The following is a 14,147-nucleotide window of genomic DNA, read 5'->3' as shown; positions in this document are numbered from 1 at the left end:
TCAGCTGGTAAAGCTCTGGATGGGAACAACATCTGTTGCTATTGAAATAATAAAAAGGGCCAAAGGCTACCAATGCTAGAAATCTGAAATAAAGACAGAAAATTCTAGATTGGTTCAACAGGAGAGGGAAAGGGGAGGAAAGAACAAAAGCAAAATTCTCTCTGCCTCTGCACTTTCTAAAAACCTGTTACATTGCACAGTGGCACAGTGGTTAGCAATGCTGCCTCACAGCGCCAGGGACCCAATTCGATTCCTGGCTTGGGACACTGTCTGTGCGGAGTCTGCACTTTGTCCCCATGTCTGCATGGGTTTCCTCCCACCATCTGAAAGACATGCTGGTTAGGTCCATTGGCCATGCTGAATTCTCCCTCAGTGTACCCGAACAGGTGCCAGAGTGTGGCGACTAGGGGATTTTCACAGTAATTTCATTGCAGTGTTAATGTAAACCTACTTGTGACACTAATAAATAAACTTAAACTTACATCTCTGATGTGTTCCGGTTCTGATGAAAGGGTCAGAGATCCAACTCCATTTCTCTCTCCACGTACCCTGCTGAGTATTTCCAACATTTTCTTGTTTTTATTTGTTACTACTGCTTTAAAATAATATTGTTCACCAGTTTAATCCCTGCGAAGAAATTCTTTATTGGGAAGGTTTTTGATTAGAGTTAGAGAACAGTGCAGAATACTGGGTTGGCACAGTGGTTAGCAGGGCTGGCTCACAGCGCCAGGGATCCGGGTTCGATTCCCGGCTTGGGTGACTGTCTGTGTGGAGTCTGCACGTTCTCCCCATGTCTACGTGGGTTTCCTCCGGGTGCTCCGGTTTTCTCCCACAGTCCAAAGATGTGCAAGTTAGGTTGATTGGCCATGCTAAATTAGACCCCTTAGTGTCAGGGGGGACTAGCAAGGTAAATACGTGGGGCTACAGGGTTTGGGGCTGGGTAGGGTTATGGCCGGTGCAGATTCAATGGGCTGAATGGCCTCCTTCTGCACTGTAGGGATTCTATGAGTATTTTACAATTTATCGTGTTGGTAGAATAAGCCAGTGTGTTTTACGTTTTCTTCTGATTTTCTTATTGAAAATCTATTCTGGTCCTTAAAGAGTCAAACCTGTCTGCTTGAAACTGTTGGCAATCTCTTGCCAGGTTGTCTGTCGCATTTGGAACAGCTGTGATGAAAAGTCAGCAACAATATCTAGTACTTTTCCTGCTAACACAGAGTGTGAGGAGCTCGTGTTTACACTGCAAAGCCATTAATGTTTTTGCAATCGAACACGAGACAAACTGATCAGTGACTAAAAGAAGAGTATTGGCTTTAGAAATCACCTTCTCAATAGGCGGCACGGTGGCACAGTGGTTAGCACTGCTACCTCACAGTGCCAGGGACCCGGGTTCGATTCCCAGCTTGGATCACTGTCTGTGTGGAGTCTGCATGTTCTCCCCATGTCTGCATGGGTTTCCTCCGGGTGCTCCGGATTCCCTCCACAGTCTGAAAGACATGCTGGTTAGGTGCATTGGCCATGCTGAATTCTCCCTCAGTGTACCCGAACAGGTGCCAGAGTGTGGCAACTAGAGGATTGTCACAGTAACTTCACTGTGGTCTTGACGTAAGCCTGTCATAGAATACCTACAATGCAGAAGGAGGCCACTCGGCCCATCAAGTCTGCACTGAACACAATCCCACCCAGACCCTATTCCTGTAACCCCTCATATTTACCCTGCTAATCCCCTGACACGAGGGGCAATTTACCATGGCCAATCAACCTAACCCGCACACCTTTGGACTGTGGGAGGAAACCGGAGCACCCGGAGGAAACCCACCCAGCCACGGGGAGAATGTGCAAACTCCACACAGACAGTGACCTGAAGCTGGAATCGAACCCGGATTCCTGGCGCTGTGAAGCAGCAGTGCTAACCACTGTGCCACCGTGCCACCCATCATTAGCACGGCCTGTATTGAATGAGACCGGGAGGTGGAACAGAGATGCCATTAGCATGGCCTCCCTCCACTGGAGGGAGCTCCACCACTACTTGTGACACGAATAAATAAACTTAAAAAAACGTCATGGACTAACCCCCAAGCCTAACCTTCGACAACTCTAAGTAAATCACTTTGCAATATTAATGCAGAAAAACCAAGAGCACCTGGATAACGTTATTTTGTCCACAGTTTTAAGGAGATATTGGCTCAAATTCTCCAACCATTCGTGCCGGTGGGATTCTCTGGCCCTGCCGGCAGTGAACCCTGAGCTGCAGGTTTCCCGGCAGCCTGGGATGGCTTCAATGGGAATTCCCATGGACAGCGTTGGGACCAAAAGATCCCGTCGCCAGCGGACAGCGCACCACTTCCCACTGCCCGGAAAGCCACTGAGCGGAGGCCAGGGAATCTCGCGCATTAGCTGTTTAAAATAGCTCACCTGATGAAGGAGCAGCGTTCCAAAAGCTCGTGATTCCAAACAAACCTGTTGGACTTTAACCTGGTGACTCCTTACTGTGCCCACCCCAGTCCAACGTCAGCATCTCCACATTATTTAAAATAAATGGTTGAGGCCTCCCTAGATAGGAAAAATATTTGCTGGGCTAATATTTAGCGTAGAGAGTGGGCGAGATTCTCTGGTCTCCCCTCAGCGTTTTTCTCAGAGGTTGACTCCTCTGTTCCTGCTGCTATCAATGGGAATTCCCACTGAAACCACCCCACGCTGCCAGTAAGTTCATGGCAGGCGATGCACTACCAGTGGAACCAGAGAATCCCACCGGCATGAACGGCCAGAGAATTCCAGCCAGTATCGCGTATTTTCTTCTGTAAAGATGTGCTTGACTTTTCTTTCTAATTATTAATTCATACGTTGTTTTTAAAAAAAACCTACTCTTGGCTTGCCTCCTTTGGTAAGTGCAATATCAAATGAATCAAGTCAGACATGCCAATCACAGCTTTGATATCCTGTCTGACGCAGTTTACCCATTGGGGGTGGAAATATGTGTACTGTAATTAATCATAATACCATAGAATCCCTACAAGTACAGAAGGAGGCCATTCAGCCCATCGGGCCTGCACCACAACAGCCCCATCTAGGCCCCATCCCTGTAACCCCACATATTCACCCTGCTCATCCCCCTGACACTAAGGGGCAATTTTTAAGCATGGCCACTCCACCTAACCTGCACATCTTTAGCGATGTGGGAGGAAACCGGAGCACCCGGAGGATACCCACCCAGACATGGGGAGAATGTGCAAAACTCCACACAGACATTGATCATGGCACCAGCAGGCTAGGGAGGTGAAGAATGGACCAGGGTTCCCACTCTTGTTCGCTCTCCTTGACTGCAGCTAAAACGTGAGTGTTGGCTGAGGGCAAAATGGACTCTGTCAGTAATGCCCCTCATGGTCCCATAGCTTGCCAATCACTGGCTAGGCCGGCAAATGGAAAATAACTGCTAGGGTGAAGAGGTTGTTGGAATCTGTGCGAGTGGAGCTCAGGGCTCACCAGTGCCTTCAGGAGAGAGTGAAGAAGACATTCGGAGGAGACAACACAAAGTTACACGAGTTCGATGCTGGTTTCCCCCATAGCATTTCTGAAAACTATCAAACGCAAAGAACTGCAGATAAGAATGTTCAAAAAGTAAATTGATTGCATCAGGAGATATTTTGTTTAAAACAATGTTTTTTTAAAATCTAAATGCTTCAGTGAGAAATCGCATATTAAGACATAAAAATTGGAAGTAAAATTTTATTACTAAAAATTGGAAATGAAAACCTCACACAGAAAAAGGCTGGAAGTCGCTGTTGGCAACATTAATGAACAAAGTGTGCATGCTCCTCTGTGACATTTTCCTGTCGCTATGTTACCAGAAACATCAGCCCGTTTATTTTAACTCACTTAATGCCTTTTAAAATAGCTGTGCAATACATCCCAACAATAATGTCAACCTTGATGTTTAATTAGGTACAAAGTCTATTTGATTCTCCAGGAGATAATTTAATGCTTTATTATGGCCTAATAACGTTGTAATAACCTTTCTAATAATACCCATGTCCCCTCCGTCCTCACCAACCCCAGCCCATGTGAGTTGCAGCTTCTGTCCACGTCATATATGAGGTCATCTCAAGATTTTCCTATTCCAATGTTCTGTGGGCCTTGACTCCCTGCTCTAGAACTACCCACCTGAAGCCTTCATTCCCATTTAAAACCCAGTTTGTCACCCTTTGTAACAACTCATTTTTAAAAATGTATTTTCCTTGTACCTCTCCGAAGCATCTGTTAGTTTTTTTTCTCTCTGTGAAACTCAACTCACAGAATCCCTGGAGGCCATTCAGCCCATCAAGTCTGCACCGACCACAATCCCACCCATGCCTTATTCCTATAACACCCTCATATATACCCTCCTAATCCCCCTGACACTAAGAGACAATTTAGCATGGCCAATCAGCCTGACCTGCACATCCTTGGACTGTGGGAGGAAACCGGAGCTCCCGGAGGAAACCCACGCAACACGGTGAGAACGTATAAACTCCACACAGGGAGTGACCCTAGGCCGGAATTGAACCCGGGTCAATTAGGCAGCAGTGTGAACCACAATGCCACCGTGCCGCCCATATCTCAGCTGCCCATATCCAACCCTGCACTAGTTTGCACTCTTTCATCAGCCTTGTCCTCATTGCCTGTTAGTCCCACAATCTCTCTCAAATATTAAAATTCTCATCCTTGAGTTTGGATCGCTTCATGGCCTTGCCTTTCCTTCCCTCACTGACTTCCCTACAGGCCGATTCACTCATGTCACACAATCTCCCCAACAATGCACTCTGCGGACTCCGATCTCTTTTGCATCTCTCCTCCTTCGCCCAACATTGGCAACCATGCCTTCAGCTGCCTTGGCTTTCTGCTCGAGAATTGCCTCCCTGAAGCCCTCTCCCCTCTTTAAAACCCACCAGGGCGGCACGGTAGCACAGTGGTTAGCACTGCTGCCTCAGCGCCATGAGTTCGGTTCCCGGCTTGGGTCAGTGTCTGTGCGGAGTCTGCACGTTTTCCCCGTGTCTGCGTGGGATTCCTTCGGGTGCTCCGGTTTCCTCCCACAGTCCAAAAGACGTGCTCATTAGGTGCATTGGCCGTGCTAAATTCTCCCTCAGTGTTACCCGAACAGGCGCCGGAGTGTGGCAACTAGGGGATTTTCACGGTAACTTCATTGCAGTGTTAATGTAAACCTACTTGTGACACTAATCATAAATAAGTGAACTCTTCACCCTTTGTTTTTTAGTTTGCTGTTAGTATTTTCCTTGCACATCTCTGAAGCATCTGGAGGCGTTTTCTTCTGACATTAAAGGCACGATGTAAATGAAAGTTATTCCCATTGTTGTTGGTGTTCTTACTGAGCACTCCTTGTGATGAGTCTGCCCCACAAAGGAGCCCTGGTCAGGGGATTACGGGGGCATTTATTTAAATTAATGGAAAATTGGCCAACTGACCAATCTTGCAGGATGTGCCAGTCGGAGAATCAGTCCGTGTTATATTGTAGCATCATGTTTTGATGTGTACTTTGTTTAATCCGTGAAGCTAGTTGAAAATCTTTTGACATCAAGAATTGAATTTTTCTGTTGCAGTGCCTTTCTGGGACCAAAAGACCTTTTACCGTACAAAGAATATAAAGATAAATTTGGGAAGTCTAACAAGCGAAAAGGCTTCAACGAAGGTCTGTGGGAGATCGAAAACAATCCTGGTGTCAAGTTCACAGGATATCAGGTAGTGACTATAACTGGTTACGCCACTGTTTTAACAATGTAGCCCTATGCATTAGGCAAATCAAAGTTTATTGGCAATGTTGTGGCCTGAATTCTCCAGTCATTCACGTCCAGCCGCCGTTGCCAGCGAGAACGGAAAATTTGGCGCTCAGCCAAATCTCTGTTCATTGCAGCGGGACTGGAGAATCCCAGCTGCGAGCAAAGTTGGAGAACCTGATCCAGTATTGCCAAATTCAGGTAAAGAGTATTGAGGTACAGTGCAATGCCAAAACAATATGGAATTGTGAACATGTATACGTCACAGTCTACCTTTTTGTTTTCCCGGTGTTTGTTCATTGTTGGTCATATTTCACAATTGAGCCATAATTCATAGCTATATATAATGCACCAAATATTAAGAACATATTGACACAAAGATTAGGAGAGGGGTAGGCTATTCGATTCTGCTTTCCCGTTCAATAAGATCATGGCTGATCTAACTCAACCACATCTCATGCGCCAGCCCCATATCCCCCGATTCCCCGACAGGCCAAAAAATCTTTTCAATCTGTCTTAAATTCAACTAGTAATTCAAATGAATCGAGTACTCAAAGTTAAAATGATCAAGCAAAGGAAGCTCTGTGAATATAAATGCTGACATTCTGTCAGAAATGTTCTCAATCTACCATTAGCACTGGCCTGATTGATTTTTTTTTCAGAAAAACTATGTTTCCAGGAGAAGAAAGACCACAGTGAATTATCCAGTTCATCCATTCCTTCACTTTTTTTTTCATTCATGGGACATGGGCGTCGCTGGCTGGCCAGCATTTATTGCCCATCCCTAGTTGCCCTTGAGAAGGTGGTGGTGAGCTGCCTTCTTGAATCGCTGCAGTCCACGTGCTGTGGGTTGACCCACAATGCCATTAGGGAGGGAATTCCAGGATTTTGACCCAGCAACTACGAAGGAACAGCGATATATTTCCAAGTCAGGATGGTGAGTGGCTTGGAGGGGAACTTGCAGGTGTTGGTGTTCCCATGTCTGCCCTTGCCTTCTAGATAAATGTGGTGGTGGTTTGGAAGGTGCTGTCTAAGGATCTTTGGTGAATTTCTGCAGTGCATCTTGTAGATAGTACACACTGCTGCTACTGAGCATCAGTAGTGGAGGGAGTGGATGTTTGTAGATGTGATGCCAATCAAGCGGGCTGCTTTGCCCTGGATCGTGTCAAGCTTCTTGAGTGTTGTTGGAGCTGCATCCATCCAGGCAAGTGGGGAGTATTCCATCACACTCCTGACTTGTGCCTTGTATATGGTGGACAGGCTTTGGGGAGTCAGGAGGTGAGTTACTCACCGCAGGATTCCTAGCTTCTAATCTGCTCTTGTAGCCACTGTGTTTATGTGGCGAGTCCAGTTGAGTTCTGGTCAATGGTAACCCCAAGGATGTTGGAGTTATCCTCATAACCTCCAGTCCCATTCAACTAAGGACAGGATTTTCCATTGGTTGGAACCATTTCAGGGTGGGATTGGGGTGGCACAGCGGGAGTGGGATGTTGTCACAGTGTGTCTCAACTGTGTTTTTTACGGTCCCATCGCAGTGTGTTTTCTGGTGGCAGAAGCTGCTGGCAGGATCTTCCAGTCCTGTTGATGCCAACGGCATTTGAATGGCTCACCTGTCCTGCCACTGGGGAACCCACTGTGGATCGCCTTTGGCAGGACTGGAAGATCCCACTGGTGGGAAGGGCTGGAAAATCTCCCCCCATAACCTGTAACTATCCCCATGTTCAGCAGCGAATTGGCTGGAGGGTAGGTTTGGCGGTCAGTTGGCAGCAGCGGGCATGGGATGTGGCTGTGTCTCTGAAAGTGTGGGCCTGATCTGAAAGCATGATGGCAGTCATTATTGTGGCAGCAGAAGGAGAGGCAGAAGCTTAGCCGAGGCTGCCCCACTAATGCAGCCCTTGAAGTGCTTTTAGAGACAGTAGGTGAGAGGCAACATGTCTTATTATTATTAAGGCGACACAGTGGTTAGCACTGCTGCCTCACAGCGCCAGGGACCCGGGTTCGATTCCTGGCTTGGGTCACTATCTGTGCAGACTCTGCACGTTTTCCCCGTGTCTGCATGGGTTTCCTCCGGGTGCTCCGGTTTCCTCCACAGTCTAAAAGATGTGCTAGTTAGGTGCATTGGCCATGCTAAATTCTCCCTCAGTTTATTGCTGGAATTGCGGATAGCGAAGAGCATTGTCGGGCAATACAGCAGGATATAGATAGGCTGGAAAATTGGGCGGAGAGGTGGCAGATTGAGTTTAATCCGGATAAATGCGAAGTGATGCATTTTGGAAGAAATAATGTAGGGAGGAGTTATACAATAAATGGCAGAGTCATCAGGAGTATAGAAACACAGAGGGACCTAGGTGTGCAAGTCCACAAATCCTTGAAGGTGGCAACACAGGTGGAGAAGGTGGTGAAGAAGGCATATGGTATGCTTGCCTTTATAGGACGGGGTATAGAGTATAAAAGCTGGAGTCTGATGATGCAGCTGTATAGAACGCTGGTTAGGCCACATTTGGAGTACTGCGTCCAGTTCTGGTCGCCGCACTACCAGAATAACGTGGAGGCATTGGAGAGAGTGCAGAGAAGGTTTACCAGGATGTTGCCTGGTATGAAGGGTCTTAGCTATGAGGAGAGATTGGGTAGACTGGGGTTGTTCTCCTTGGAAAGACGGAGAATGAGGGGAGGTCTAATAGAGGTATACAAGATTATGAAGGGTATAGATAGGGTGAACAGTGGGAAGCTTTTTCCCAGGTCGGAGGTGACGATCACGAGGGGTCACGGGCTCAAGCTGAGAGGGGCGAAGTATAACTCAGACATCAGAGGGACGTTTTTTACACAGATGGTGGTGGGGGCCTGGAATGCGCTGCCAAGTAGGGTGGTGGAGGCAGGCACGCTGACATCGTTTAAGACTTACCTGGATAGTCACATGAGCAGCCTGGGAATGGAGGGATACAAACGATTGGTCGAGTTGGACCAAGGAGCGGCACAGGCTTGGAGGGCCGAAGGGCCTGTTTCCTGTGCTGTATTGTTCTTTGTTCTTTGTACCCGAACAGGCGCCAGAGTATGGCGACTAGGAGATTTTCATAGTAACTTCATTGCAGTGTTAATGTGTGACTAATAAATAAACTTTAAAACTTTAAATCATTTTAGCAGCTTAACCACCTGGATAAGATCACCCCTCAATGCTCTACGTTCAAGAGTAAGACTGCCATGTTTATGCAATCCCTCCTTGTAATTTTACCCATCTAAGTCTCAGTATCGTTCTACTGGTGTGAATATAAATGGGCGCAGAACATTATACAAATCAACAAAACATTATTCGATGTTGTGGCAGCTCTACTGTGGGAAATGTCATGAACAATGTGTTCTTTACAAATATTTAAAGAAAGGAAATCTCTATTTAACACTTGCTGGCATTGGTTCTGGGTTAGAAGATCAGGGAGATTTGTAATTATTTCTGTCAGGCAATGTGACTATATTGCCTGCTGGATGTTAAGTTTAATGAAAAAGTGGGCACGAGTCAATATTTAGTGCAGAAGAAGCGAACAGTATTAAGTAACAAATTAACAACCGTGTAGAGTCACTGTTATGATGTTGCAATTGTGGCGAACTCCCACGTTGTATAAAGCCACAGGACGAAAGACAACTAATTTCAATCTGACACTAATAGAAAGTGAGTATCAACCAGCCCGCAAGATTTCCCTCCCTATTAATGAAATTAATATCATTCTATGATTCTATTGGGCTAAGTGCTGGTAGATGACTTAGAGGACGGGGCTGAAGGGTGGATCAGTAAATTTGCTGATGACACCAAGATTGGTGGAGTAGTGGATGAGGTGGAGGGCTGTTGTAGGCTGCAAAGAGACATAGATAGGATGCAAAGCTGGGCTGAAAAATGGCAAATGGAGTTTAACCCTGATAAATGTGAGGTGATTCATTTTGGTAGGACTAATTTAAATGTGGATTACAGGGTCAAAGGTAGGGTTCTGAAGACTGTGGAGGAACAGCGAGACCTTGGGGTCCATATCCACAGATCTCTAAAGGTTGCCAGTCAAGTGGATAGAGCTGTGAAGAAGGCCTATAGTGTGTTAGCTTTTATTAACAGGGGGTTGGAGTTTAAGAGCCGTGGGGTTATGCTGCAACTGTACAGGACCTTGGTGAGACCACATTTGGAATATTGTGTGCAGTTCTGGTCACCTCACTATAAGAAGGATGTGGAAGCGCTGGAAAGAGTGCAGAGGAGATTTACCAGGATGCTGCCTGGTTTGGAGGGTAGGTCTTATGAGGAAAGGTTGAGGGAGCTAGGGCTGTTCTCTCTGGAGCGGAGGAGGCTGAGGGGAGACTTAATAGAGGTTTATAAAATGATGAAGGGGATAGATAGAGTGAACGTTCAAAGACTATTTGCTCGGGTGGATGGAGCTATTACAAGGGGGCATAACTATAGGGTTCGTGGTGGGAGATACAGGAAGGATATCAGAGGTAGGTTCTTTATGCAGAGAGTGGTTGGGGTGTGGAATGGACTGCCTGCAGTGATAGTGGAGTCAGACACTTTAGGAACATTTAAGCGGTTATTGGATAGGCACATGGAGCACACCAGGATGATAGGGAGTGGGATAGCTTGATCTTGGTTTCAGATAAAGCTCGGCACAACATCGTGGGCCGAAGGGCCTGTTCTGTGCTGTACTGATCTATGTTCTATGTTCTAGATGGGATTAGGTGGGAGTTCAGGTGTTTTTTGCATGTCTGTGCAGATTCGATGGGCTGAAGGGCCTCTTCTGCACTGTATGGTTCTATGAAATTGTACATGTGCAAGTTGGCACGGGTAAGAGTGCGGAGGATTTCATTCAAAGAATGGAGATCATCGTACAAGGTTGGTAATCTATCGATAGTCGTTAAGCATCCTCTATTCGAGTTTGAAGCATCCCGAGACAGCATAATTCAGTGCCCACAATATCACAGGGTAGATTTTCGACATGGAATGAAAATCGAGTGTGTCTTTAACTGGCAGCTAATCTACCCCACCAGCTAGTTTATCTGGCTGAAAACTGAATCCTATCCATCTGGCAAAGGTATTACAATGTGCTGTTGTTAAATATAAACACCAATGCTGCGGGAGTGTATGAGGATTTATAATCATAGATTCCCTACAGTGCAGAAGGAGGCCATTCGGCCCATCGAGCCTGCACCGACAACAATCCCACCCAGGCCCTACCCCCATAACCCCCACATATTTACCTTGCTAATCCCCCTGACACTAAGGGGCAATTTAATTTGTCCAATCCACCCAACCCGCCAATGGCTTGAGGGCACGCTGGAGACCTGAACTCTGGGTGTCATGTTGCACTTACTTGGCTAGAATGTAGACCTTTTGTGCTCTACAACAGGCCAACTCCAGAAAACATTACCGCTGCCGACACCTTCTGCCTCCTCCAACCAAGCCTGCTCTGTTTACCTGAGTGACCTTCTCCTGCCACCCTCCTGGAATAGCTTTAAGCTTCAGTTTGTTTACTGGTGTCACAAGTAGGAAACCCACGCAGATGCAGGACGAGTGTGCAAACTCCACACAGCCAGTGACCCAAGCCGAGAATTGAACCTGGGCCCCTGGCGCTGTGCGGCAGCAGTGCTGACTGCTGGGCCACTGTGCTGCCCATGCTCTGTTCACCTGTTGAAGCCCACCTGCTCTCTGTGGTGCTTGACAGCAGTTTCAGTTGTTAAGTTGGGACGGGTGTGCGAGTTGAGTAAATCTGGAAGCATTTGCCTATATTAAACAGTGGCCTATTAAACCTGGTTTACTTTGAGAAGCACTATTAGGAGCACTGGTTATATTTAGCACCCAATTCATTGCTACAACCCAGATAGCACACTTTGACGAGTATTTGCCAGTTCTATAGCTTGAGGCAAGTCTCTGTTGTAAAAGAGAAGTTGAAATATATGTTTAATCTGTTTTACATATAAACTACTAACATCAAAATTAAATAAATGACATGTAATGTTTAAAAGAAAATGAACATCTTGTACGTTCTTGGGAAATTTTTGCTTTCTGTTCATTAGTTTCATATTTTGTCACTCATGTCAGTTTTCTATTTTCATTTGATGTGCAGCGTTCCCCCTGCAGCTCATTTCCCGTCCCATTCTTTGTCGCTGTTTCCGGAACGTTTTATCACTTATACTTCACTGTCCTTTGGGGTCCATTGGAATGACTATCTTCCATGTGAAATTGGTATGACTTTTACCAGCAAAGCAAATAAACAATCATAGGAGTGTAGATCCAAGTTCACCTAGGCCCGTTTTCAGGCCCAGGACTGAAGAGATCAGAGCCCAGACCGAGAGGTGGGCCCTGGTTCATGTTACAATAATGAAGGCAAGCTTCCGGTGCCAGAGGGGAGCTGAGCCCAGATCCCATAGGCCCAATTCTCCTCATTGCCCTGACAAAATTGACACCAGCTAGCGAAGGGACAGGAGGAAAATGAGATAGGAGCTCTACTGTCTAATTCCAATGGGACGGCATGGTGGCACAGTGGTTAGCACTGCTGCCTCACAGCACCAGGGACCTGGGTTCAATGCCAGCCTCGGGTAACTGTGTGGAGTCGGCACATTCTCCCCATGTCTGCTTGGGTTTACTCCGGGTGCTCCAGTTTCCTCCTGCGCTTCAAAGATATGCAGGTTAGGTGGATAGGCCATGCTAAATTGCCCCTTAGTGTCCCAATATGTGTAGGTTAGGGCGATTAGCGGGGTAAATACTTGGGGTTATGGGGAACAGGTCTGGGTGGGATTACCCCTTAGTGTCAGGGGAATTACCTGGGGTTACAAGGATAGGGCCTGAGTGGGATTGTTATCAGTGCAGACTCGATGGGCCGAATGGCCTCCTTCTGCATTGTAGGGTTTCTATGATTCTATGATTATCCTTCGGCTGCATGTGAGAGAGAGCATTGGGAGAGCAAATCAACAAAGAACAATCAAAAAAGTTTAAGGTTTATTTATTAGTGTCACAAATAAGCTTACATTAACACTGCAATGAAGTTACTGTGAAAATTCCCTAGTCACCACACTCCGGCACCTGTTTGGGTACACTGAGGGAGAATTTAGCATAGCCAATGCACCTGACCAGCACATATTTTGGCTTGTGAGAGGAAACCAGAGGACCCGGAGGAAACCCACGCAGATACGGGGAGGACGTGCAGACTCTGCACAGATAGTGACCCAAGCCAGGAATCGAACCCGGGTCTCTGGCGCTGTGAGGCAGCAGTGCTAACCACTTTGCCACTGTGCAATGAGTGATGAAACACACAAGCAGGTAGTTGATTGGCCATTTTGAAAACTTCAAAGTAAGGAGCATGTAGCTGAGGTACTTGCGGAACAGAGCAGAATGAGTGTGAGCATCAGTAAGCAAATGATATAAACAGAAGACAGCATACGAGAGGGTGCTGACTGTCAAGTTACTTTCTCCATAAGCCTTTCAGAAGCCTTCAGGTTTCTTTTGTTAAGTTTAGTTGGTCTCATCAATAGATGAAGGACAGGGCACATCCTGTAACGTAGGAACGCAATGAGGTGTTTGGTATCCTGGACAACCACATTAGGCAGGAAGTGTTGTTAGCTGGAGTCACTTCAACCTTTTGGGTCTTGGAGCTTAGGCATCAGCTGGTATCACGATGGTGCATTGGCGAGGCTGAGAGCTACATGGATAGCCCATTTCTGGATGTGGCCATCCCACAGCTTAGGGATATTCAGACAGAGAGAGAACCGGATGCCCAAGGAGGACCAGGTAAGTGGCAGACTTCCACTGAGAGCATCTCATTCTCCGACAGCATTCAGTTGTGAATATTATGAGAGTGATGGTTCCTCTGGAGAGTGCAGCCAGCCTCAAGTCCATGGCACTAAGACATTAACAATGTTCAAAAAACAACTGGATTATTACAGAAACCCACCTGATTCACTGAACAAAATCTGCCACCTTTACCTAGTCCGGCCTACGTCTGGTTTCATATCAGTGCAATTGATAGGAGGTCTTGTGGTGCAGCGGGTAGAACCCCTACCTCTGGGCCAGAAACTCCGGGTTCAAGACCAACGCCAGGACCTGTTGACCATGGAAGGAGCGTTCATAGCATAGTTCAACAGGCTGATAGTCAGCTCGGGAATCCTCCTGCCAATTCCCCCACTTATACCCAGAGGGTAAAATGAGGGCGTGAAGATACACTAAAAAAAATGCAATTGATGATTTACAAGCCTCTAAAATAGCCTGGTGACCCACTCAGAACCAAAACCACTGCGGGAGGGGGTGAGGGAAAAGCACCGTAAATGTATCTGGATTGCAGCAGTTCAAGAAGGCAGCTCACCACTAACTTCCTGAGGGCAATTGGGCAAGGGTATAAATGCCAGCCTTAGCAGTCATGC

At 46.7% G+C, this 14,147-nt stretch overlaps 1 protein-coding gene across 1 annotated transcript in view; it reads left to right on the top strand.

Annotated features, from left to right (window-relative positions):
- Positions 1–14,147, top strand: part of hdgfl3 (HDGF like 3) — a 137,705-nt gene that overhangs the window by 89,182 nt on the left and 34,376 nt on the right. Inside the window, exon 3 of the mRNA XM_078241535.1 lies at positions 5,595–5,733. Within this exon, the coding sequence (XP_078097661.1) occupies positions 5,595–5,733 (139 nt within the window). The remainder of the gene's footprint in view (positions 1–5,594; positions 5,734–14,147) is intronic.

Source organism: Mustelus asterias, chromosome 24 (genome assembly GCF_964213995.1).
Source record: "Mustelus asterias chromosome 24, sMusAst1.hap1.1, whole genome shotgun sequence".
Lineage (NCBI taxonomy): Eukaryota > Metazoa > Chordata > Chondrichthyes > Carcharhiniformes > Triakidae > Mustelus > Mustelus asterias.
This window is presented reverse-complemented; position numbering and strand designations above follow the sequence as displayed.